Source organism: Hippocampus zosterae, chromosome 20 (assembly GCF_025434085.1).
Source record: "Hippocampus zosterae strain Florida chromosome 20, ASM2543408v3, whole genome shotgun sequence".
Lineage (NCBI taxonomy): Eukaryota > Metazoa > Chordata > Actinopteri > Syngnathiformes > Syngnathidae > Hippocampus > Hippocampus zosterae.
Window position 1 is genome coordinate 536,756 of NC_067470.1, and position 22,560 is coordinate 559,315.

General features: G+C 50.7%; 4 protein-coding genes across 5 annotated transcripts; 2 read left to right on the forward strand and 2 right to left on the reverse strand.

The window, feature by feature from the left end:
* Positions 1-2,512: 2,512 nt before the first annotated feature.
* Positions 2,513-5,710, reverse strand: psme1 (proteasome activator subunit 1). Its single transcript, XM_052054038.1, has 11 exons — positions 5,501-5,710; positions 5,262-5,294; positions 4,915-4,977; positions 4,709-4,822; positions 4,528-4,567; positions 4,235-4,332; positions 3,547-3,615; positions 3,385-3,452; positions 3,132-3,186; positions 2,925-3,011; positions 2,513-2,721 (listed from the first exon to the last, which is right to left on the reverse strand). Exons 1-11 carry the CDS (start codon positions 5,537-5,539, stop codon positions 2,641-2,643), a joined length of 747 nt encoding a protein of 248 aa, XP_051909998.1. The 5' UTR covers positions 5,540-5,710; the 3' UTR covers positions 2,513-2,640.
* Positions 5,711-7,302: 1,592 nt separating this feature from the next.
* On the forward strand, positions 7,303-14,052 carry pck2 (phosphoenolpyruvate carboxykinase 2 (mitochondrial)). Its single transcript, XM_052054054.1, has 11 exons — positions 7,303-7,936; positions 9,137-9,349; positions 9,426-9,610; positions 10,376-10,446; positions 10,535-10,670; positions 10,765-10,952; positions 11,118-11,280; positions 11,341-11,556; positions 12,006-12,143; positions 12,425-12,520; positions 12,595-14,052. Exons 1-11 carry the CDS (start codon positions 7,905-7,907, stop codon positions 13,065-13,067), a joined length of 1,911 nt encoding a protein of 636 aa, XP_051910014.1. The 5' UTR covers positions 7,303-7,904; the 3' UTR covers positions 13,068-14,052.
* Positions 14,053-14,579: 527 nt separating this feature from the next.
* fen1 (flap structure-specific endonuclease 1) lies at positions 14,580-18,028 on the reverse strand. Of its 2 annotated transcripts, none has more exons than XM_052054021.1 (12): positions 17,865-18,028; positions 17,618-17,736; positions 17,367-17,469; positions 17,104-17,206; positions 16,748-16,811; positions 16,549-16,658; positions 16,152-16,288; positions 15,704-15,770; positions 15,479-15,610; positions 15,241-15,392; positions 15,045-15,159; positions 14,580-14,800 (listed from the first exon to the last, which is right to left on the reverse strand). In XM_052054021.1, the coding sequence occupies exons 2-12, from the start codon at positions 17,697-17,699 to the stop codon at positions 14,723-14,725; spliced, it is 1,143 nt and encodes a 380-aa protein (XP_051909981.1). In that variant the 5' UTR covers positions 17,700-17,736; positions 17,865-18,028; the 3' UTR covers positions 14,580-14,722. The 2 variants fall into 2 exon arrangements, with proteins under 2 accessions (XP_051909981.1, XP_051909982.1); XM_052054022.1 differs by having other exon boundaries at positions 17,850-17,990.
* Positions 18,029-18,187: 159 nt separating this feature from the next.
* tm9sf1 (transmembrane 9 superfamily member 1) lies at positions 18,188-22,251 on the forward strand. The gene is made up of 9 exons (XM_052054002.1): positions 18,188-18,585; positions 19,055-19,266; positions 19,464-19,595; positions 19,759-19,881; positions 20,013-20,353; positions 20,476-20,630; positions 20,715-20,900; positions 20,988-21,261; positions 21,362-22,251. Exons 2-9 carry the CDS (start codon positions 19,060-19,062, stop codon positions 21,753-21,755), a joined length of 1,812 nt encoding a protein of 603 aa, XP_051909962.1. The 5' UTR covers positions 18,188-18,585; positions 19,055-19,059; the 3' UTR covers positions 21,756-22,251.
* Positions 22,252-22,560: the final 309 nt, after the last annotated feature.

A 22,560-nucleotide genomic window follows, 5' to 3' on the forward strand; every position in this document is an offset into this window, starting at 1 on the left:
AGTGATTTGCTAACCTTAATTCCTTCCACTTGTATCAAAGGGCAACTTTTACTCCACGCAGTTTGCTTTCTAAGCACTTGTCATCCATGGCGGGGGAGGGATTTGTGTGTCCCAATGATGCCAGCAGCTAATTTCTCGGGGGCTTCATGTGGCTCGGGGCAAACGGGTCAGAGCTAAGAGAGCAGACAAACCACGGTACGAATGATCCTGAACTGGAGTCCTCAAGTTGGCAGGCAGTCATCTTGGCAACGGCTACCCAGATTGTCCCGACACCATGTTCAAGTTTATAGATGGCCAAATGCGCACTTGTCTCCACGACGCATTAGGTCGCAGTTTAATGATCGACTCGTGCTCGCGTCATCGGACTTGCGGTCGCATGGTATGGACACTGGGGCTGAAGTCGAGGCGAAGCGGTCAACCGATCACCACCGGCTTATGTGTTCATGTTGATGCTGTTGGAGTTTCATTTTTATGATGACAGCGTTCCCTCGTTACTTAGTGGTGCAGTTATTATTTTTCTTTTTCAATCTCCTGAACAAACAAACACAACGAGCAAGTGGTCAGTGATTTCCGAATGAAAATACAAGCAATCCGGAATTGGTGGCAGTTCTGGAAATGACATTGCAGGGATGTGAAATAAACAGTTGGAAGAATGTAGTTACGGATATGCGAAATGCTCGACTTGTCTTTCTGGCTAGTGTTTTTGAACACAAGTTAAATTCTTTCATAGACACAGTTTAGTTCGTTTTTGGACTCTCGATGATGCTCAATCGAGCAGTTCTTGGGCACGGTTCTCCCAATTGCCGTCTCCCTGATATGACGTCATTGACTAAGGTCCCGTCTCAGCAGGCGCCAAGATGTAAACGCGGGATAGAGGACCGAGGAGCTTTCAAATAAAGAGAAGCCATTTTCTGGTTCCTTCCTAATATTGTGCTCATTTAATTAAGTCGCGGACATTCTAATGGCAACGGTGAGCTCCAAAGTGAGCCCTGCGATTCTTTTTGGCTTCGTGCCCGGAAGTTCGTCAAGGTAAGAAGCGGTCATTTGACCCGTTTCTCAGACACACGAGGAGTATTGAGCTAAGACCCCACAAAAATGTGTCCGCTGACAAAGTATTTGTGAGAGAACGCAGCTGTTCCGAGCCCCCAAATGCAACACGGGCAATCGTTTATCTCCAAAATTAGTGGAACAGACGACCTTTAAGTATGGAAGAACTCGATTGGTGACAGACCGAGGCAGCTTAATGTTGCCTCTTTTCAAGCCGCACATTGAATTAACAGAGGAAGCCCATTTGCAGGTACTGTATAAAGAATCGCTGCCTTTCAGTGGTGGGAAATATTGTACTTGAGTAGATTTGTTTTCTTCTTCTGTGTTGTACTCGTTTATTCGTATTTCTAAAGACGTTTCTTTTAGTCCATACATTTGAAAACAGACCAACTGTGCTTTCTACTCTGTCGAACCCTTTTTTAAACTCTCTTGAAGTATAAGAGATGGAAATAGGGTGAAGTCAAGTCAACTGCAGTTGAGACTTGATTCATTGACGTCGTGGGGGAAACGCCGGAAAAAACCTGACAGCAGTGACGTGGAGGAATGTGAAGCAGGGAGCAGTAACAAGATTCCGCAAGAATTGAGTTTGTCTCATCTGAAACTTTTTTAGCGATCATTTCCAACATGTGACAACTTTTTGACAGCATAAAAGTTTGAGTTTATGAAAAGTAAATGCAGGTTTCACAAAAATGATACCAAAAATTCAAATGAAGATGGACTTTTTTTAAACGATTGTGTTGAAGTACATTTCAGAATTCAAGTTCTGCTGCACTAACGAGTGGAGAGGGTGGGTGGCATAACCGATAAAAGGGGGGCCAGAGGGGTTGTATTTCTATCAACCATGTGCTCGACTTCAAAACTGTCAGCCACGCACACACACGCAGCTTGAGTTGCCTCCATCTTGTTGAGGAATTGTCCGCATTCAAACATCAGCTCCGCCAAAAGGAGGAGAAATCCGGCCAAGAATGTTACACCGAGGTTCATTTCCCTTCTGTGTGTGTTTCTTCTAGCCGTCCGGGTGTTCCTGCTGCTCTGTTCTGGAACACGTTCCGAAGTTCCCAGGCCTGCAGCCGGGAGGAGATGGGGGCTACCTGGACCACGGAGGCCTCCATCAAGGTCGGTTCACATGCAAAGCAAGTTGCCATGGTCCGGGGTTGGCCCGTGGATGGAGACCCGACCCTCTATAAATGATGAGCAATATCGATAGTCACAAAAATCTCTTTTTTTTCTCCTAATAGACTTAATGTCACCATACTATATACCGGGGGCCCGTCCCAACTTTTTCCCGTGAGGTTTAAATAACTTTCCACTTCTCCGGCGGGTGGCCGGGGTCACTTTCTAACAAAAAGGGTGACCATCACAGAGGTGTCGAAACGTAAACCTTTTTTGTTTTGAAATAAAAACCGCTATTTATAGTTTGGGGACCACCGCTGTATACTAAAGTCAAACAAAGTCGAGGCAGACGGCAAAAACGATTGCAATTTTATTTGGCAACATGTTGCGAAACGTCTTCCGTTGAGCGGCAGGGTATTGCGTCTCCACTTCAGAGTGCCGAGTGCATCTCGCGAGTGCGCGTGTCGGGGCTCCGACGCTTCAGTAGATGAGAGCTCTGCAGTCTCCTCGGGGCCTCTTGATCTTGGCGTAATTCTTGCTGATGATGTCATAGAGCGCGGCCTGGCGGGGGAGAAGCGGGGGGCCGGGCCCATGAGGAAGTTTGGAGGCAGGACGGAGACGTCGTTTGGTTTGATAGGCTACCCTCAACATTTTAATCGGAGGAGACTCCGACATCATCAGAAACGCTTCGTGCGAGCGATAACTGGCCTATGTGCGCGGGCGCAGTCGTCAATTCAAAGGCGGCCGTCAACGTCGGCTCTTACGTATGTGGCGCAGGCGTCCAGGACCATCAGACGGAGCTCCGAGTACTGGGTGGCGTCCAGCTCGTGAACCAGCTCCCGGTAGTCTCCCTGCAGAGCGCGCGCAACAAGGTCACCCTCAAAAACGAGGCCCAGACAACACCCTTTCTTTAACGGGTCAAGTTCCCAAGGTGCAATGAGCACGCGTTCGGGACAAAAGCAAGTACTGACCACGTGGGGCGTCTTTGACGCTTTGGCGACCGCATCGCCTCTCTCGCTGTAATATCTGAAAGACAGGGCAAAATTCCCTCAGGTAGTGAGAGACAGAGACAGAGAGAAATCTCCGTCTGTACGGACATGGGGCTTTTATCGCGGGAAGTAAGTCGGCTCTTAACAAAAAGACATTCACGAAAAAGACAAACGGGCGAGAAAAATCCACTCTTGGAGCAGGAGTGCAAACATGGCTTCAAGGAGGTGCGCTTACTTTGAAATCTGAGTCTGGAATCCCTCGACCTTGCTGCGGGAGCTTGTCAGCATCTCAAACACTTTCTCCTAATGGCACACAGCAGCCAAAATACTTGAACCAGAACGTGAGCCTGAACTAAAAGCACGCGCACCGATTGGAATGCCATCATCGGCGAACGACCTGCACTGCCACTCCAAAGTTGTCCCCGTCTTCAATCTGGGGAATTTGAAGTTGGATCCACGTGGTCACCTGCAAGGAAAATCGGATACTCAGAAATAATTTATACAAACGATACATGCCAAGCGGTTTCCAAAAATAATGAGGGACCTGCAAGAATAGGCGAAGTGATTTCATTTCAATTGAATTTGTATCAACGCAGACACGCAAGACAACAAATGGCGATTTAATTTTCAAAACCCAAGTTACCACACGGCAGATAAGATAAATTCACTCTCCAAGCATCTGTTAAAAAACAAATGTGAATGAAAAATTATTTAATTTTGTAGGTGCAAAAAAAAAAGCGTTCAATTGAATACCCACAGATGCTGGCAAGAAGAAATATGACATCAGACACGGGGAATTCACTTGTAATTAAGTCGTCTTTTTTTTTTTAATGATCTAACCAGTAAACGGACAGTGGCAAGAAAGAAACAGACTTGAAATACAATATTCATCGTATGAACAAAATGCAATTCTATTGTTTAAAAATGATTGAGGACCCCTCGAGATTGTACGAAGAGGCAATACGTGTCGTAATTGAATGAATAAGGAGTGGTGCCTTTTTTCTGGTTTGCGTTTGTTGGCCTTCAAAGCGCGCATGTGGACAAGACGAGCGAAGGCGGCGCCAAATGCCGTTGCTGGGACTGACCGTGTTGATCTTCTCCTTGAGCGTCTGCAGCTGAGGCTTGACCTCCTTCAGGAGCACCCCCACACGCTCGTTGCAGCCGACGGGACCGCAAGGAGGCCCTGATGCACAATTGGACTCGGCTTCATTGAGGCCGACCATGGCGCTCGGCAAAGCAAATTACTTTCTGCTGAGCCCAAAACCTAATTTAGTTTTGCAAGAAGCTGCGGAATGGCAGCGACCAAACGGCAACCGTTTTCATTCGCTAGGAGACGTCCACTCCCACTTGTGGCCCCCAACTTCAAGGTCGTATTCACCTGAATCCTCGCCGTCCTCCTCCTTGTCTTTCTCCGCCGCCTTCTGCGACAAAAGAAAGCGGAGATGTTGTTTTCTCTGAATCTCTCGCCAGCGCAGCGATTGGCTGCTGAGCTAACAGGAGTATTTTGTTTGCATGTCCCCCCCGCCGTCCCCTTTTATTCCCCGATGGCAGCTCCCGACCTCCTTTTGCTGCTGCTCCTTCTTTTTGCGTTTGGCCTCCTCCTTCACGGGATCTGGGATGGGGATATCCAGCGGTGCCTTCGGGAACGCTTGGCCATGATCACTGAAAGAGGTCTGATGGCAACACGAAAATCGAAAACTTGAAGGTGGCGATGATTTGATGATTTTTGCAGTTTGTTTCTTGTACGATCTATTTGAACACTAACCTTTAGGAGCACCTGCAGCTCTTCAATCTTCTGAGGGAAAAATGTTGAGACGAGCGCTTCTGCCTTTTGTTTTTAAAGACAGGAGGAAAAAAGTGAGCTATAGAGTGCTGTCGAGCGACATTTTTAAAACTTTTTCGAGCAACATTTTCTGTTATGAATCACGATTCCCACTTTTACTTTGACAGACATTTTATCCATTTATTTATTTTGACCCCACAAATTGATACTAGGGGTCAGTCCCAATATGTCAACCAGGAGAAAAGTAATTTCTTTTTGGCCCTCTCCTTAGGAACCGCGTCATGTACTGTACTTCGTGAATTCCTTGACAGTATTGCCCTCTTACTTACATCTTCGGCGAGTTTCTTGGCGAAGTCGTCCACCTGCGATGAAAACAAGTCATGTCAAGTATCTCATTTGTGTCGGCTCCACGCTCCCGTGACGACAAGTTTCAAAACGGGCCACCGCTACCCGCTCACCTTACAAGACCCCGCGCCATCAAGTTTCATTTTAGCTCGTCAAAGCTGCACTCTCTAAACGGCTTCCCCCTTCTTCTCCAGTACAGAGGAGATAAACAGCCCGAGCCTACCTGCTGCTTCGTCTCGGCGCAAATATCCCAAGCGGCCATGTCGCTTCTGAGTTCGGGAACACCCTCGAAATGGAGTCTTAATGGCTTTGTTTAAAGTTGAGGGCAGTTGCAAGAAGGCCAAAGAATCCTCACATTGAGTTGTAATTCAAAGCCACAATTACTCAGCATTAAAAGCGAAAACGAAAGTCATAGTTGACGGCGGTTCCGCATTCCACATCCCCAATGCATTGTGGGACTTGTAGTTGACACGGACGCTGTTCTTCCTCCTTCAACCTGTTCATGTTCCCCAGCCATAATCAAAATAAGATGATCCATTTTCAGAGCCTTGATCCTTCGGGCTACATGCAATGTATACAAATTCGGAAAGAAACATATTTAGGTGCTTGTTTTAGTTTTGGTTGACCGCTCTTTCGAATATTTTGCTTGTTTTGACCTGCGGAGTTCAAATGTCAGAAACGGCTCTTTCGACGATACGTTGCGGTTTTCACGCTTCTAATGAGATGTATATGTACGGGGTTCGACTTTGAGCAATATCTGAGCCATTTCATGTGTAATATGTGTCCTGCGTGCAATATAAGCCTCAGTCCACACTCCCACTACTGCTGCTGTTGTTGTGTGATGTTGAGTTTTGTATTTATTAAACCGGTATTTTATTTTACAAATGCACTAAGGAGTGGCACCCAATTTCGTTGTATTTCGTACAATGACAAAGGCGATTGTGATTCTGGGTACAATTCAGTGATGGCACTGGCAAAGAATGGCACCCCGGAGCGCCAGGAGAAGCATTTCAAACGCCACACTTGTTTTTAGAACACTGTGCCGTTTGTTTGTACATCTTCGACAACCTTTGCACTTAAACTGTGCAGGACAACATAAGGTGAATTTAAAATGAAATGTCAGACGTGTCCCCTAATAAGTCACTCATTAAATGTGTGTTCTTAGTCATGGCTGGATCCAAAGGGTAAAGGTTGTACTTGCTTACACCGACATGAGAGGACCATTAGTTGTTGATTCTTTGATTTGACTGGAGGGCTGATTCAAAATCTTTTATTTATTCATTCATCCATTTTTTTTTTGTCAAGGGTGTCGGTGTGCCTGAGAAATATGCTGCGGAAATGTAACCGCAATGGGACATTTAATCATCCCATCCTAGTTACACGCTGATTAAATCACAAAGATGACGGTGAGCAGGTCATGGGTGTCTCTGCCGTTTCAGTTTTCCTGACGTCTTTCTGAATATATGGGGACAAGAAAACGGTGGCACAAGTGTTGACTATACTCTGAGCATTGTTGGTTTCGTGGTTTTGGAGCCTTTAGCAAGTACGCCGATTTGAAATTGGATTGGCTAAAAATGCGGTCGGGTTGCTCATTGACCGGCATTAATTCCTTGGGGAAGAAGGCCCAGGTTTTGTGGAAAACGCATATCGGAGGTTTATCAGCAGCTTTTTTTTCCTAATCAATTTTCCCAGTGAATTTCCATTGCCATCATACGTTTTTATCCAATCCGATGTGGATTTCCACTAACAATGGGCCGACGCGTCATTTGTCCAAATTGAAAATGGCATTTTTGTCGTCCATCTTATTGGCAAGTAAGAGACCCGATGGCACTCCCTCAGCAGCAATGCCGAAGCCCCCATCCCTTCATATCTATAAAATCCCAAATATTGGGGTCATTGTTGCCGTATCTTCACAGGTTTACGTGGGCATTACGAAAGGACACTAGGCAACGCGAAGCCCCCCCTCGCCCCTTCCTGAATCATTTTGAGTATCCCAAAACAACCAAGACGCCGTGACAGGACAAAACCGCAACGACGACTAAAAACGGGTTCGCAAGCGTGTCTTATTGGCTGTTCAGTGCCTGTTGCCAGAAGTTTTTTCTTGTGCGCCCATGTCGAAGATCCACTTCCGGGTTGACGCGCGTATACGTTGCTTGTCGGCCTCTTTTCCTATACGACGCTCTGCTGTAGAAACTCTGGAAACTTGCGTCAGCCAGCCGCCGAGTCGGGGGGGAGGGAGCGAAAAGAAAAGCCAAAAGACTCCAATGAGGACACGACCTGCGCGAAAGCAACCCGCCGGCGGACGCCTTTTGCGCTCTCGTTCATTTTGGAATAGAGCGTTTGGACTCTTTGTAAAGCTCCAGCCGACTGTCACGAGGGGGTCGGGGGGGTCGTCTGTCTGCTTAGCCACGAGGTCGAGGGAAATATCCAGCGTGCTCCTGACATCAATTTGTCGGCGTCAATGTTCACGCAGAGCAAAGTGCAAGGTCCCCTCCGAGTAGAGATATGAGCCGCGGCCAACTTTAACCAACCGCTGCCATCCGTCGCCTCCGAGCTCGCTGTTGCTCTGCCTTTTTTTAAACTCTTTTAACTTGCCGAGTTGACTTTTTGTTTGTTTGCAACCAAAGATGTCGTGCCGATTCCTGGGAGTAATACGAAGGTAAGCCCCCGTTGACTTGACATATTCGGTGTGGTTTGAGTTCATTTTGACTCCTAAAGGCGGCCTTCTGTTTGGATTCGCGTCGCGGTTATTGTGCTGAAAAGGAGCCCCGAACGCTTCATTTGCTTAAAGTAGGCAAAATGCAGAACGCGGAACCTAAGGCTCGTGGGCCACGTCGAACCCTCGAGAGGAGTTGATCCGGCCCAGCCACGCAATTGTCAAAACAAACACCTGAAGCACCTTTAACCCACTAACGCTCAGAACATTTCTAGACGCCACCGGAGGGGAAACGGCGCGACCGCAATTCTCCTCATAGCTCCAGCTCTGCACATACTTGAACGATTGTCACTGATCGATATTCCACGGCACTTGAAAGTGCTCAAGGAGTCTAATTGCAGTGTTGCACTCTAATTAGCTGCTGCCGCCGCTCATTTGAATCATGTTGCAACAATTTCCTGCACCAACTGCGCAACTCCAAATGATTTGCCGTCGGTGGGAAAAAAAACATGGAAATGTTCCGAATCCGTATGATTTGTGCGATACGGCCATATATGTAAGGTTCACCACACAATCCGTATGAACTATGGCCGAACCGTATGAGGTGACGGGTATGTTCACGGCTGTCATCGAGCGCTACTCCTGCACGACGGACCGCTTGCGTTACGGAAAGTCTTTCCAGACTTATTTGCCTTGTCCTTGTTTATTGATAATACTGTACTAGGGCGGAGACAAATTCCTTGTGTGTTTGACATACCTGGCCAATGAAGTTGATGCTGATTTGCGCCAAACTGGTTTGAGAGCACTTTGTGTGCCAAAGCGATGTCTTTGTTTGTTTTTTCAGAGAGGAACAATTCTATCACGGGGCATTTTCATATCTGGGGAATTGCGCTAAGGTAGCGTCCGGAAGCGGAACCGAGCTCTTCCCTTGCGTCATTATTGCGCCTGGTTCTTCAGGCGTGGCTTCTTTGTGCAACTCCAGAGCCATGCGATGGTCGGATCGAGCGTTGCTCAATGGATGAGTGCCTATTACGCTGCGCTGGTTGCGGTGAACGCTGATGCTTGGTAGCGTGTCAGATCAAAATTGCGACCCGACGCGGCGGGTCAAATCCTCCGCCGAATGTGCGGCGCAGAAGTAACCATGCGCGGCCACTTGACTCCCGCGTGGGTGAAGAATAAGCCGTGACCTCACGTCTGTTTCAGAAATGGGCCTGCGAGCGTCAGGCCGGGGCTTCGCTCGCTGGCTTCCATCCCCTCGCTGCCCCCCGAGGTGGCGGACTTTGTGAAGAGCGCGGCAGATGAGTGCAAGCCCGGCGGCGTGCGGGTGGTGACGGGCACGCCCGAGGAGACGGCCCGCATCCTGGCCGACCTGGAGAAGGAAGGCATGGTCAAGAAACTGCCCAAATACCACAACTGGTAAACCGCATTCCGCCGCCAAGTGCGCCACACCGACACCGACACCGACACCGACACCTGGTTGCGTTTGCCGCAGCTGGCTGGCGCGCACGGACCCCAAAGACGTGGCTCGGGTGGAGAGCAAGACGGTGATCGTGACCAAGAGCCAGAGAGACACCATCCCCATCCCCGCCGGAGGAGCCAAGAGCCAACTGGGCAGCTGGATGAGCGAGTCCGACTGGCGGAGCGCCAGACGGGAGCGCTTCCCCGGGTGCATGGCAGGCACGTTGCAAAACGCCGCCTCCTCTTTATTGCGCCGCGGCGCTTTGTTGACGACTTGCGCTTTGCACCGGTTAGCATGTCAAACGGGGATGGGGAAAGTCGCGGCGTGGGACCGCGCGCTTCCACGCAAAAAATGTCATTTTCATTGTGGACGAGATGCAGACATCCCAGCAAAAGATGCACTTTTTTTCTCCTCTCCGTGCATAAACGATTGGCTCTTCCACAACAAAGGCTTTGAATGGAGTCATAATAAAGGAATCATATCAATATAATTAGAAACTATTTTTTTTCCTTGGTAAAAATCCATTCACTGGAAATGTTCAGATCATGATCTGGCTTTGTACGGCTCCAAATGAGCCCGGAATGATGAAGGAGGCCACCGCACAGAGTAGCTGCGTAGCTGCTCTCGCCATCTAGTGGCGAATGGTCGAAAAAACCCAAAGCAAAAGTCTTGAATTCTTTTTGGGAACCTCCTCCCCCCATAACCTTAACAATATTAAATTTTCCACAAAACAAAAACAAAGAATCCCCCCCAACCCCCATTAAAAAAAAAGAAAATGTGAATTGTGAAACGTTGAAACCATGAGAGGTGAGCCGCGTCATTGACGAGGGCCGAATCGTGAACTTCTTTTTGCCCGTCTGGCCATGACATCCGCGCTTTAATCGCTGCGTTTGAATCCAATCGTGGACTTTGCACGTGACCTTGATCAATCGCCATGTTTTCAATGACCTGCTTTTTTTGTGTGCTCTTCCATCACTCTCCAGGTCGCCACATGTACGTTATTCCTTTCAGCATGGGCCCGGTGGGTTCCCCTCTCGCAAAATATGGCGTCCAGGTACGACATGAAACTCCCGCGGTCCGGCGTGTGCAGATTTCTGTCTATTTCTCCAAAGTCAAAAGTAAAAGGCTTGTCCTCGATGAAGGTGACCGACTCGCCGTACGTGGTGGCCAGTATGGGCATCATGACCCGCGTGGGCACGCCCGTCCTGAAGAAACTGGCCGAGGGGGTGGACTTTGTTCGCTGTCAGCACTCTTTAGGGCGGCCTTTCCCCCTCAAAGGTGGGCATCGCGTGCCTCCGTGCTTATTTGACGACTTTGAAGCGCTCTCCGCGCTCTTTTCCAACGTGGGCGGATGCTGGCTTTTCCCCTTCAGCTCCGCTGGTCAACGCGTGGCCCTGCAACCCAGACAAGGTGCTGATCTCTCACCTGCCCGACAGCAGGCAGATCTTGTCGTACGGCAGCGGCTACGGCGGAAACTCCCTGCTGGGCAAGAAGTGCTTCGCCCTGCGGATCGCCTCGCGCATCGCCAAGGACGAAGGGTGGCTGGCGGAGCACATGCTGGTGAGACGGACGCAAATGGTTACAAAGAAAAGAGCGACTTTACTTTTTTTGAGCACGTCAGCTTTTGCACATGGGGCAGGGGGGGTAGAAAAAAAAATCACCCGGTGTGAAACTAAGCCTTCGGAGGAGAAATGAGAACAAACGCGGCCAAAATGTCCTCCTCAGATCCTGGGCATCACCAACCCTCAGGGAGTGAAGCGTTACGTGGCAGCGGCGTTCCCCAGCGCCTGCGGCAAAACCAACTTGGCCATGATGAAACCGTCTCTGCCGGGCTGGAAGGTGGAGTGCGTGGGCGACGACATCGCCTGGATGAAGTTCGACGCGCAAGGTGAGAGGTGTAGTCTGTCCGCTGGACGTCGCGCCCGCTCACCCGCTCTTCGTTTCGCAGGAAAGCTGAGAGCCATCAACCCCGAGAACGGCTTTTTCGGCGTGGCCCCGGGCACCTCGGACAAGACCAACCCTTACGCCATGAGCACCATCGCCAAAAACACCGTGTTCACCAACGTCGGCGAGACCAGCGATGGCGGCGTATGGTGGGAGGGCCTCGACCCCCCCGCGGCCGGCGTCACGCTGACGGATTGGCTCGGCAAAACCTGGAAGCAAGGTATTGTCCTCGGCCGGAAAGAGCCGCCGTCCCCGAAACCGGCTTTCCATGCGCAGACCCGTGACCGTGCTGCCGCGCCGCTGTAGCATGAGTTCATCGGACGCCTTCCGACCCTCCGACGCATCCAACGGCTTTCTCGCAGCGTTTGCCGAGTTTGCTCTGAGCGCGGGTCAATGTGCATGTTGAAATTGCCGGTGCGCGACAACACGCGTGAAACACGGGTCCAGATTCCAGTCCGGGTCAAGGCTTGCGCTTCTCTCTGGCTTCTCCTGGTCTTCCCCACGTCACGCAAAAGTCGTCTTTCCGTTGACCGGCGCGGCTCCTGTAACATGGATCGCGACTCGTTGCCACAGCAAAGCGTCCTCGGAATCGGTTTCGTTTGAGCTTGAATGAGCAAGAGACAAATGTTTTTTGCTTGTTTAGTTTTTTTGCCCCCTCGTTGTGAACAGGAAGCGGCACGCCTTGCGCCCACCCCAACTCGCGCTTCTGTGCGCCGGCAGCTCAGTGCCCCATCATTGACCCTCAGTGGGAGAGTGAAGAGGGCGTTCCTATCGACGCCATCATCTTTGGTGGCCGCAGGCCGCAAGGTAGGTGCTGCTCTTAAAGATTAATAGTCTGAAATTTAAACCCAAATGGCAGACTGCCAGTTTTTTGTGTGTGTTCCCCCAGGGGAGGGCGTGGCTTCTTTGCAAATTGACTCTTGATCCAGACATATGACTATCAATTGACACGTTGCTGAGCAAAAGCAGTTGAAACATTTTGGCTAGCTTGAGCGGTGACGTTTTTTTGTGAGACGGTGATGTCTTCAATGTGATGGAAGTGGCCTTTGTGGATGTCTCTGTTGTGATTCCAATGTTGTCGTCATCAGGAGTCCCTCTGGTTTACGAGTCCTTCAACTGGCAACACGGCGTGTTTGTTGGGGCAGCAATGAGGTCTGAGGCCACGGCGGCCGCCGAGCACAAAGGTAACGCGCACGCACGCGCGCACGCCTTGATGTCCGCATCGGGACATCAAGACGTGCTTTGGTGTTCCCTGCAGGAAAGGTGATCATGCACGACCCCTTCGCCATGCGGCCGTTCTTTGGCTACAACTTTGGCGACTACCTCGCTCACTGGCTGAGCATGGAGACGCGAAAGGCCCCCACGCACCTGCCCAAGATCTTCCACGTCAACTGGTTCCGCAAGGACCCCGCCAGCGGCGCCTTCCTGTGGCCGGGCTTCGGCGAGAACTCCCGAGTGCTGGAGTGGATCTTCAAGCGCTGCGGTCGGGAGCGCCACGACGAGGGCGCCAAGAAGAGCGCCGTGGGCTGGTTGCCGGAAGACGGCGCCATCGACACCCGGGGGCTGGGCGCCCACGTCGACATGGGCGCCCTGTTCGAGGTGCCCCGGCACTTCTGGCAGAACGAGACCAAAGAGCTGAGAGCCTACTTCAGCCAGCAGGTGGGGGCTGATCTGCCCGCTCGGGTGGAGGCTGAGCTCAAGGCTCTGGAGGAGAGGGTTCACGCCCAATAAAGCCCGCGGCGAGTCGGCGACCACCCGCTTAGGGGGGGCAAACTTCCAAGACCAACGCAACCTTGGCTACACCCGCCTTCACCGATCCGAGTGCCTAATTTCCGTTGAGTTCAAATTGTAATCGCATGATATCACTCTGCTTGTATTCTGTAGAACGGATGTAGTGTGGGAAGCGACAGCGGATGAAGCTACCGCTACTTTTTTTTTTTGCTAGTTATGCCATTTGATTTGTGCAGGTGTACCTAATGTTGTGGGTGGTCGCTGCGTTTTGAAGAACAGAAGGGTTGGCCTGGCCTAAACAAAACATTTGTGCCTTTAAGAGATTAGCTAAATGGAGGCCATCTTTCTGTGTGTGTGTGTGAGTGACTGAATGAAAAGCCAACCGATGGCTTGTGCCCAACCTCCTCTCCGTGGAGAGAAATTTCTTCAGGGGCATGTGGCAGAAAAAGCTCATCATTGAGTCATGCAAATACCTTCCTCGCGTACTTGACAACAATTCTGCTGTTGGTGCTGGGATGGAGGCTGTATCGCTCCTGCCATCTTAAACCACAAGAGATGGATCCACATCCATCCATATGACACGCAAATGTTTACAAGCTGTAACCCAAAGACCTTTGTATCGAAACAAAACGGAGATATATTTTTGTGCAGGGTCACATTGGGTCGAGCCCGTAAAGATGTTTTGAAGAGCATTTTTACGCCGGCTCTTTGAAAAACCTTGAAGTCCCGCGCGACATCTGCTCCTACACAAAATCTTCATCATCGTTGATATGAAATGCTTTTATTGCATCATTCCAGGTGACTTGAATTGTAAAACGGACCAATGAATGCAACTGTGATCGAGTCTTTTCTGGGTATTAGTTAGGCAATGTTTTTCCCCCAGTACAGTGCAATGATATCTTGTAAGTGCCTCCAAGTCATTGTGGCAAAAAAGAAGAAGAAATGCAGTCAAATGTGCCACATAATAAAATAATTTTTAAACGAGGAGGAATTGTTATTGTCATAAAGACATAAGTGAATCATCAATACGCCTTCTAAGGAAGACGTCATTTTGAAATTGGCGGCATTGCCGCTTGCAAATGTGACGCGCTCTGATCCGGAAGCCGCCGGCTGGTGATTGGCGCCCGAACGTGGGCGGGGCGTGCAAACGCTGCTCGCACTTCCGGTTTGTGTGAACGCCGCTCCGGAGATCCCGCCGGGGGAGCGAGTCAACTTGTCTTGTCCGAACGGCTTCGTCTTCGCTGCCCACGAGCCGCGCGTCCATCGAGCTGTAAGTTTGCTCCATTTGTTGCCATCCCTTTCTGTGTTCTGGTGCGGATTCGGAAGGTTCGCCCACATGTCCGCCCCGTCTGACGAAGTGGCGTTTAGCATTTGCTGACGGCTCGCATCCCAGGTGACTTGAATCGGGAAACGAGTGTCAAAAAAAAAAAAACATTTCGCCACACGTCAAGCCATCTCGTCCAAAGGTTTGGCCACCTTATCAAAACTCAATGCAAGACATAAAGAATGACACTTGTTTCAACGAGCATTTATTCCTTAAGATATATAAGCGAGAGCCTTTATACATGCTTGAAAGGGGAAAGAAAAAAAACCCCAAAAGGTCCTTTAACTCCAATGATACTTTTATTACCCTGGCGATTTCTTTCTCCTGGCCTTCATTTGGCTTTTTTGAATTTTCCCGCTGCGGCTCCAGTCTTCTGCTTCTTTTTAGCGGATCCTTTGACTTCGGGCTCCTGGAGGAAGGTAAAAAAAAGAGACTTCACAGTCTCATTCTCAACTGTGATCTTGTGTCTCATAGGAGAAAAATCAAGAGTTTATTTTCAAACAAACACCCCCGAAGTTATCATTTGGAAGAGCAAATAAACAAATAACAGATATGGATTCATGTCACTGTTATTTTTTTCAATGAAGCCGACCCCCCCACCCCGAATCATTGAAGAAAATAAAACCAAACAAATCGCGGCGGTAATCCGGTACCTTCCGTTTGGACGACAGCGACCCGCTGACCGAGAAGAAGGCGTCCAGTCGTCCCTGCGTGCTCCCCTGGCGACTCTTGACAATCTTCTTACACCCGTTGCGGATCCTGTCCTCGCTACAGCCACGCACGTTTACGGCCTTCATGCGAGCAACGGCCCGTTGCCGCAAAAGGGGCGGCCGCGTGCTCGGGTTTTACCTGAACTGTTTTTCTTCGCACATGAACCGGAGCAGCGCGTCCTCGTCGGGCTCCTTCCACTTGAGCTCCACCGCCGAGCAATCCACCACTTCAGGCTTGAGAAAAAGCTCCCGGGCCTCCTTGTACAGCCAGTTGTCCGGCGCCGGGTGCTTCTACGTAGTCCCCAAAACCGAAGCAAAAGAAGGAGTCGAGCGCCCAGGCGGGGTGCGAGCGAGCCTTCTAACTTGAGCGGCCTTACATTTGGGTCAATGTTTTCTAGGATCTCCTCGATGCTGCCGTGCTGCTTGATCAGGTCGATGGCGCGCTTGGGACCGATGCCCTTGATGGTGCCGCAGTAGTCGCATCCCAGCAGGATACACAGGTCGATGAACTGGGGGTGGGGGAGGAAACCACTCTAAGTCAAGTCAAGTCGCAAAGGCTGCGTACAGACAACTCGGGTCAGTGCATCAACATCTCTTTTGACCTGTTCCTTTGTGAGGTTTATGTCCTGAAGAATGCGACTGAAGTGGAACTCTTGGACCGGAAGCTTCCTACAAAAAAAAAAAAAAACATAATTTGAAATGATGTGATCGCTTCAGGGTTGTCGGTGACGCAGCGCCCGGACCAAAGCAAGATTCAACTTTCCGGCCATGATTCCAAAAGGTATGTTTGGCGCAAATGCAACTCGTCATCCTTTCCGGGTGTGTCCCTGACAGCCAGTGTGACTGACCGGTTCATCTCCATGGCAACCACGTCCCATGATTTCACTTTCCCCGCTGGAAAGTATCAAATGAAATTCATCGGGCTTCATTCCAAGGGCTGAAATGATTGTTGACTTTTTGGGAAAAAGTTGGGGAAAAAAAAGAAAGGGAAAAGACCCCCCCCCCCCCCAAAAAATAAAATAAAAAGCGCAATCCCGTAAGCTGACGTACTTTGCTTCGCTGGCCGTGAGGTGTCTCAGCAGGACGTTTGTTCCGAAGGTCAGGCCGTCCATGTCCTCCGTTGCCGTGGCAAAGACCTTCCCCGCTTTGACCAGAGCGGCGCAGCTGGCCTCCGCCTCGCACGGCGCCTGCAAACGCCAGTTGGAGACGAGCGCCGTGAAAGCGCTCGACTTTTTGTCGCGGCGAGCGCGCCTCGGCCGCGCACGTTTAGATGGGAGGAGCCAAAAGAAGCAAAAGCTTTGCAATTGGGCGTCCATGGCAACGCAACGGCTTCCTTTTAGTCATGAAAGTCATCAGCCATTGCGGGTCCATTATTTGTTTCTTTTTTTTTTTTTTCCCCAAAATCCGTTTTGATCGAAAAAGAGAAGCTTTGTCATCAGACACTCGCCTCAATGTAGGGCACTCCCATCAGACTCAGCAGCTTCTTGCACTCGTCGTTATGCTGCCTGGTGACTTTGACCAGACGTTTGGAGAATTTGTCAATGTTTTCTTGTTCCCCTGCATCGGAAAAAAAAAACCACGTCTTTTCGATATATACGCATATGATATAATCATGGCTCGATTTGACTGTCAATAGAATTCTGTACCAAGTTCTTGGGCTTGCGCAAGCATTTTCTCAGCTTCCGCTCTCCTCTCCACTCTCTTTTCCAGCTGTGGTGAAACAAGAGGCGTCAAGTTCAACGCAGCTTAGGAAACACTTCAACATCAGAATGCAACGCTTGGCTTCTATGCAGGTATTGACATTTTCAAATCACTCGAGGCATTGACGATGGCCTGTCACCGGGGGCGCTGTTTTTTGAAGAGTGGGTGCCTGGTATTCATGCCAGTGTCGGATCTGTTTTTGCTCGTATCTTGACATCGGAAGGAACGACTCGCCCACAAACACAAGATTGAAACACGTATTGAACAACAACAATAAAGGGCAGCGGGGGTGCGCGCAGACCTCTCCGGACTTGAGCTGCGGGGGCTTGCCGTCAAAGACGTACACCGGTTTAATGCCGTGTTCCAGCATGCGGATGGTCCTGTAGAACATTCCCATGAGGTGGCTGGGAACGAGAGGCACAATGAAAAGCGGCGTCGGAAGACGCAACCCGCTGGTGGCTGATGAACGAGCGCAGATAGAAAGATTTCTGTTCCTTCAAGATGACGTGAAAAGAAATGCTTCCTCTTGATCAAAAGTTGGGGGGAGTTGGCGTCGCCTCGTACCTGGTTGTCTCTCCGTCCTCACTCTGCAATACGTTGCCATCCTGTCGCACGGCAATCAGAAACTGGTAGATGCACATGGAGGCATCTATGGCAATTTTCCGACCTGGGTGAAAAAACGCTTTCTTTTCTTTTCTTATCTTTTCTTTGTAGCTCATTGCCAACGGGTGGCCGTGTTTATCCACCGGTGCCGCTTAATATGTGATGTCTCTCAAGCGGACCTCGTCATAATCGCGTAGTAAGACATCCCTTACCGAAGTAGTTCTTGAAGTCTTGCTCTCTTATGGCACTAGGAGCCTGGTCGGCAATGAGCTTGGCGAGTCCGTGTATACCCATTGTGGTCGCGGGGAGGTCAAATCAAGAGGCCGAAGCTCTGAGGGAGAACAAAAAAAATCCATATATATAAATATATATAGAGCTTTTTTAAAGCTTCGGCGCCACACCAAGAGCGAGCGCGGCCATTGATACAAAGTTAAGGAGAAGCACGTTTATTTTCATTACCTCGAGAACTAAATATACATATGATTCGGCAAAGACAACCGCGACGGATCCAAACGACGGCAAAACGGGCTTTAATTGTTGAGCGAGTACCGTACTGCGCGCTTGTCTTCCCCAAAAAGTGTCGCGATGCCTCCGCCGCCAGGATGTGCGTCGGTTTCGCGGGAAATAAACGAGCAGACATTACTAATCAATCATCAATCGTTCCTCCGGCAAGAACGGCAAAGACTCCTCCTATCGATGTGTTCGTGACCATTTACAGGACTTGTTATAACAAGACTGCGTATGATTGGCCAGTCGCGGATCAGGAAATCCGGCAAACAATTTACGGTTGTTGCCACAAGGTTGACGTCTCGCGCTCGTTGTTAAACGTACGCGTTTGGAAGCTTCCAAACACAATTATATCATTTCAAATTGTCGGCGGAGATTTCATATTGGTCGTGTGCAAGGCGAGTTACGGGGTGGGCGTGTTTTATATCTCCGCCCACTCCGGAACACTGAAGTGAGCTTTGATTATTTTTGTTTTTTTTTTAGCTGACGTGGAGTTAGACGCCTTTTTCTCGCGTCGGTGCTTGTACGCAAGTATTCTGACGAGAATGGCTTGTTCGGAATTTAAAGCTTGAACACAATAGCCCCGAATGATTCTTTTTTTTTAAGTCGACACACTTGAGCTCCGGCGTCGACGTGGGGGCCGAAGTTGGAGGATTGCGACGCGGAGAAACGGGTTTGTTGCGCCAGCGTCACACATCGGTCGCACCGGGGCCATCAAATGGATACTAAATGACAAACTACGACCACAAACCAAGAAGGAAAGTGCATTGAACGCTTCTAGTTGATGACGCCTTGGCGTGAGAGAGCCTTATCTCGATGTCCACTTCATTGAGAGCAAAACAGCTTAGTTCTCCATAGAGCGCCAAGTCACATTACAAATGATCTCGGGGCACTTTGCACGCGTGCCAATGACCCCACTAACCACCTGCTAAAAGACGAGCCGAACCTCAGAGAGGTGACGGCAAATGTTGTCCTACAGCCTGGAGAATACAACTTGGCTCTGCCCTCCCAGCCACCACCTCTCTTTTTGGAATGCGCTAGATTCAAAGTAGTCTTGAGCAATCCATTTGCAAAGCATCATTTTCAGGTGGCCGAAAACCTGTGCTTGTTCACTGATGGCTAACTCTTTGTGTCCGCACCAGCGGTTATGCACTGCGGAAGAGGACCCCAGGCAGGCGGCCGGCGCAAGACCATGACCCTGCCTTGCTTCTTGGTCCTCTGCCTCCTGTCACCTGTGGCGCTGGGCTACAAGCAGGGGGACAAAGTGACTTTGTATGTCAACAAAGTGGGTCCTTATCATAACCCTCAGGAGACGTATCACTTCTACACCTTGCCTGTTTGCAGGCCGGACAAGGTCAGTATTAACACATATATATTTTTTTTCCACTCAAGCGGTTAGTTAGAATAGTTGTTTGTTTTATTTTACCTATTTTATTTTAATGATTTATTTTAATAGTTGCGGGGGGGTGGCCCACCGCCTCGGGGTCCCGTTTCCGAGGCAACCGAAAGCCAAGTAAGGCTAAAGCTCTTGTGTTCATGGTTGTTCCGCAGGTGCATCACAAGTCTCTCAGCCTGGGAGAAGTGCTGGACGGCGACAGAATGGCCGAATCGCTCTATCAAATTAGCTTCCGGGAAAATGTGGAGAAGAAAACTCTTTGTCAGCTCACGCTCTCGGAGAATCAGGTATTGAAGAGACTGCGGATTTCGATTTGCCCCGTCGCCGGCCAAGCGGGGTGGTGGCTTTGCGCTCGTTGAGCTTGAAAATCTAACGGTGGATTTTGGGTAATGTTTTCGCCGTTCGGTAAGGGACTCAGGATCTGGGTTTTTTTACTGCCGTGTGTTGTAGGTGGACCAGCTTCGCGAGGCCATCGAGGAGCTCTACTACTTTGAATTTGTCCTGGACGACATTCCCATCTGGGGTTTTGTGGGCTACATCGAGGAGAGCGGCTTCCTGCCGCACAGCCACAAAGTAAACTTTTTCATGTCTCACTGCGGGGCCGCAAAGGAACGAGGGATTTGGTGAAAAAAGAGAGCGTGGGGGTGTCGCGGCCTTTCTTTTGACTGCGTGCTGCTCCGCCTCTCTTTGCTCGCCGCCGACAGGTGGGCCTGTGGACTCACCTGGACTTCAACATTGAGTACAACGGCGACTCGGTCATCTTCGCCAACGTCTCCGTGAAGGACGTCAAACCCGTCCCCTTAGAGGACGGCGCCGGAGCAGCCGTCGGGGGAGGTCTGACGCTCACGTACTCGTACAGCGTGCGCTGGTTCGAGTCCCCCCTGCCGCACGCCCGTCGAGCGGAGCGCCTCAGGGACCACTCCTTCTTCCCCAAAACGCTGGAGATCCACTGGCTGTCCATCATCAACTCGCTGGTGCTGGTGGTGCTGCTCCTGGGCTTCGTCATCATTATTCTCATGCGGGTCCTGAAGAACGACTTTGCCAGGTTGGTCGTCGACCCCCCCCCCCCCCGTTGGCTGTATTTTATCCTTTGGAAGAAAACGGCATTTGACAAGAAGTGGAGTTGCGCGCTCATCCTGCTCCCACCAAGCGTTGTCTCGTCCGCAGGTATAATGTGGAGGAGGAGGTGGGCTCCGATGACCTGGACCAAGGAGACAACGGCTGGAAGATCATCCACACCGACGTCTTTCGCTTCCCCCCTTACAAAAGCCTGCTGTGCGCCGTGCTGGGCGTGGGGGCCCAATTCCTTACCCTTGCTACAGGTGCTTACCTCTTGTCCGGCGCACGCACACCTGGCTCCAGGTCTCGCTCTCGTGGCCGTAATTGCGCCTGCCGCTGTGTTCTAGGAATCCTTGTGATGGCGCTCCTGGGAATGTTCAACGCGCACCGCCACGGCGCCATTAACTCTGCTGCCATCGTTTTGTACGCTCTGACCAGCTGCGTGTCGGGCTACGTCTCGTGCAGCTTTTACACGCAAATCAACGGCAAGCGTTGGGTGTGGAACATCATCTTGACCTCCACACTCTTTTCCGGTGAGTCTGCTCGGAAGGACGAGACCCGCAAACGGACTCGCTCGGGTGCGACGACTGTTCCGGGCATCGTATGCCTTGTTCCCGCAGCTCCTCTGTTCCTGACGTGGAGCGTTGTCAACTCCGTCCACTGGTGGAGCGGCTCGACGCAGGCCTTGCCGGCCTCCACCGTGCTGCTCCTGCTGGGGGCCTGGGTGCTGGTGGGCTTCCCGCTCAGCGTCATCGGCGGTATCGTCGGCAAGAACCGAGCGGGCGACTTCCAGGCCCCCTGCCGCACTCGCAATATCGCCCGGCAGATCCCCGCCCAGCCCTGGTACAAGCACGGCGCCGTGCACATGGCCATCGGCGGCTTCTTGCCGTTCAGGTCAGATGGCGTTGCAACCTTTGACTTGCTTTGGAGCTTGAATGCAACGCGACCACAAAACCGAGTTTGTGCTTTCCGTCCCCCCCCGCCCCCTCGATAGCGCCATCTCGGTGGAGCTTTACTACATCTTCGCCACGGTGTGGGGCAGGGAGCACTACACGCTCTACGGCATTCTGCTGTGCGTCTTCGCCATCCTGCTGTCGGTGGGCGCCTGCATCTCGGTGGCCCTCACCTACTTCCTGCTCTCGGGCGAAGACTACCGCTGGTGGTGGCGCAGCGTGCTCAGCACGGGCTCCACCGGCCTCTTCATCTTCATCTACTCGCTCTTCTACTACAGGAACAGGTCGTCCATGAGCGGCCCGGTGCAGAGCACCGAGTTCTTCGGCTACTCTCTGCTCACGGCGCTGGTCTTCTCGCTGATGCTGGGCAGCGTGTCCTTCTGGGCCTCGCTGGCTTTTATTCGCTACATCTATCGCAGTCTTAAGATGGACTAGGCCAAGCCCGAAGCTCCGGAAAGCTTTGATCGCGCCGCTGGCGGGCTTTGGTCTCCCGTTCCTTTTTACGCTCATGCCACATGGCAGAACATCCCGGGACTCGGACCGGAGCCGGCGGTCCAAGTTGAGGGGCGATCAGAAATGAGCATGGATTGTCTGAAGAAGGGTGCATGTGGGGCTGCTTTAAAAAAAAAGTGTTGTGACTTGTCACAGACCCCCTTGCCCCATTCTGTTTTTTTGGGTGTGGGGGTGCAACACGCAAATGTTGACAAATAATTCTCCAAACTGCACCGTGTTACAAAGTAACTTGCAATACGATTCTTTGTCAATGATTTGAAAGCGACGCTTTTTATTGGTCCCGCAGAGGAGACGTTGACGCCCCCTTGAGGAAAATGGTGTATAGCATCGGTGAGGGGAGCCATAGCGACGTTGCGGCCGCCATTAACTGTGATGTGTTCTCATCGAAATACTCTTTTCAATAAAAGACATTTCAGAAATACAATACGAGAAGACCAGAGTCACTGAATGGCATCGAGTAGACGCCGAGATGTTTTATCACAGAATATAGACACAAAAAAAACCATTGTTGGTTTCCACACTACGGTATTTATGACGCAGATTGAATCGGTCCTTCTCTTCACACTTTCAAAAACGAGCCAAACCTCAATGCGCGCTGGTGTTGACAAGCACGTAGAGCACTGAAACGTTAAATAGTCGCGTAGAAAAAAATAAAACTTGGTGATAAAAGGGCCAAATCTTTTTTGCTCCGTTGTAAGACCTCGCTACATCCACTGGCCTGAATAAA

Excerpts from the sequence above, each read along its gene's own strand:
- psme1 (XM_052054038.1), bottom strand. The coding sequence starts at position 5,539 with ATGGCCGCTTGGGATATTTGCGCCGAGACGAAGCAGCAG. Across the intron at positions 4,978-5,261 it reads CCAAGAAACTCGCCGAAGAT|GCAGAAGCGCTCGTCTCAAC; the intron begins GTAAGTAAGAGG and ends TAAAAACAAAAG. Across the intron at positions 3,453-3,546 it reads ACTTTGGAGTGGCAGTGCAG|GAGAAAGTGTTTGAGATGCT; the intron begins GTCGTTCGCCGA and ends GTGTGCCATTAG.
- tm9sf1 (XM_052054002.1), top strand. The coding sequence starts at position 19,060 with ATGCACTGCGGAAGAGGACCCCAGGCAGGCGGCCGGCGCAAGACCATG. Across the intron at positions 19,596-19,758 it reads TCACGCTCTCGGAGAATCAG|GTGGACCAGCTTCGCGAGGC; the intron begins GTATTGAAGAGA and ends CGTGTGTTGTAG. Across the intron at positions 21,262-21,361 it reads GGCGGCTTCTTGCCGTTCAG|CGCCATCTCGGTGGAGCTTT; the intron begins GTCAGATGGCGT and ends CCCCCTCGATAG.
- fen1 (XM_052054021.1), bottom strand. The coding sequence starts at position 17,699 with ATGGGTATACACGGACTCGCCAAGCTCATTGCCGACCAGGCTCCTAGT. Across the intron at positions 15,771-16,151 it reads CTCACGGCCAGCGAAGCAAA|GAAGCTTCCGGTCCAAGAGT; the intron begins GTACGTCAGCTT and ends TTTTTTTTGTAG. Across the intron at positions 15,611-15,703 it reads TAAACCTCACAAAGGAACAG|TTCATCGACCTGTGTATCCT; the intron begins GTCAAAAGAGAT and ends CCCCACCCCCAG.
- pck2 (XM_052054054.1), top strand. The coding sequence starts at position 7,905 with ATGTCGTGCCGATTCCTGGGAGTAATACGAAG. Across the intron at positions 11,281-11,340 it reads GATGAAGTTCGACGCGCAAG|GAAAGCTGAGAGCCATCAAC; the intron begins GTGAGAGGTGTA and ends TTCGTTTCGCAG. Across the intron at positions 11,557-12,005 it reads CGGCAAAACCTGGAAGCAAG|GAAGCGGCACGCCTTGCGCC; the intron begins GTATTGTCCTCG and ends CGTTGTGAACAG.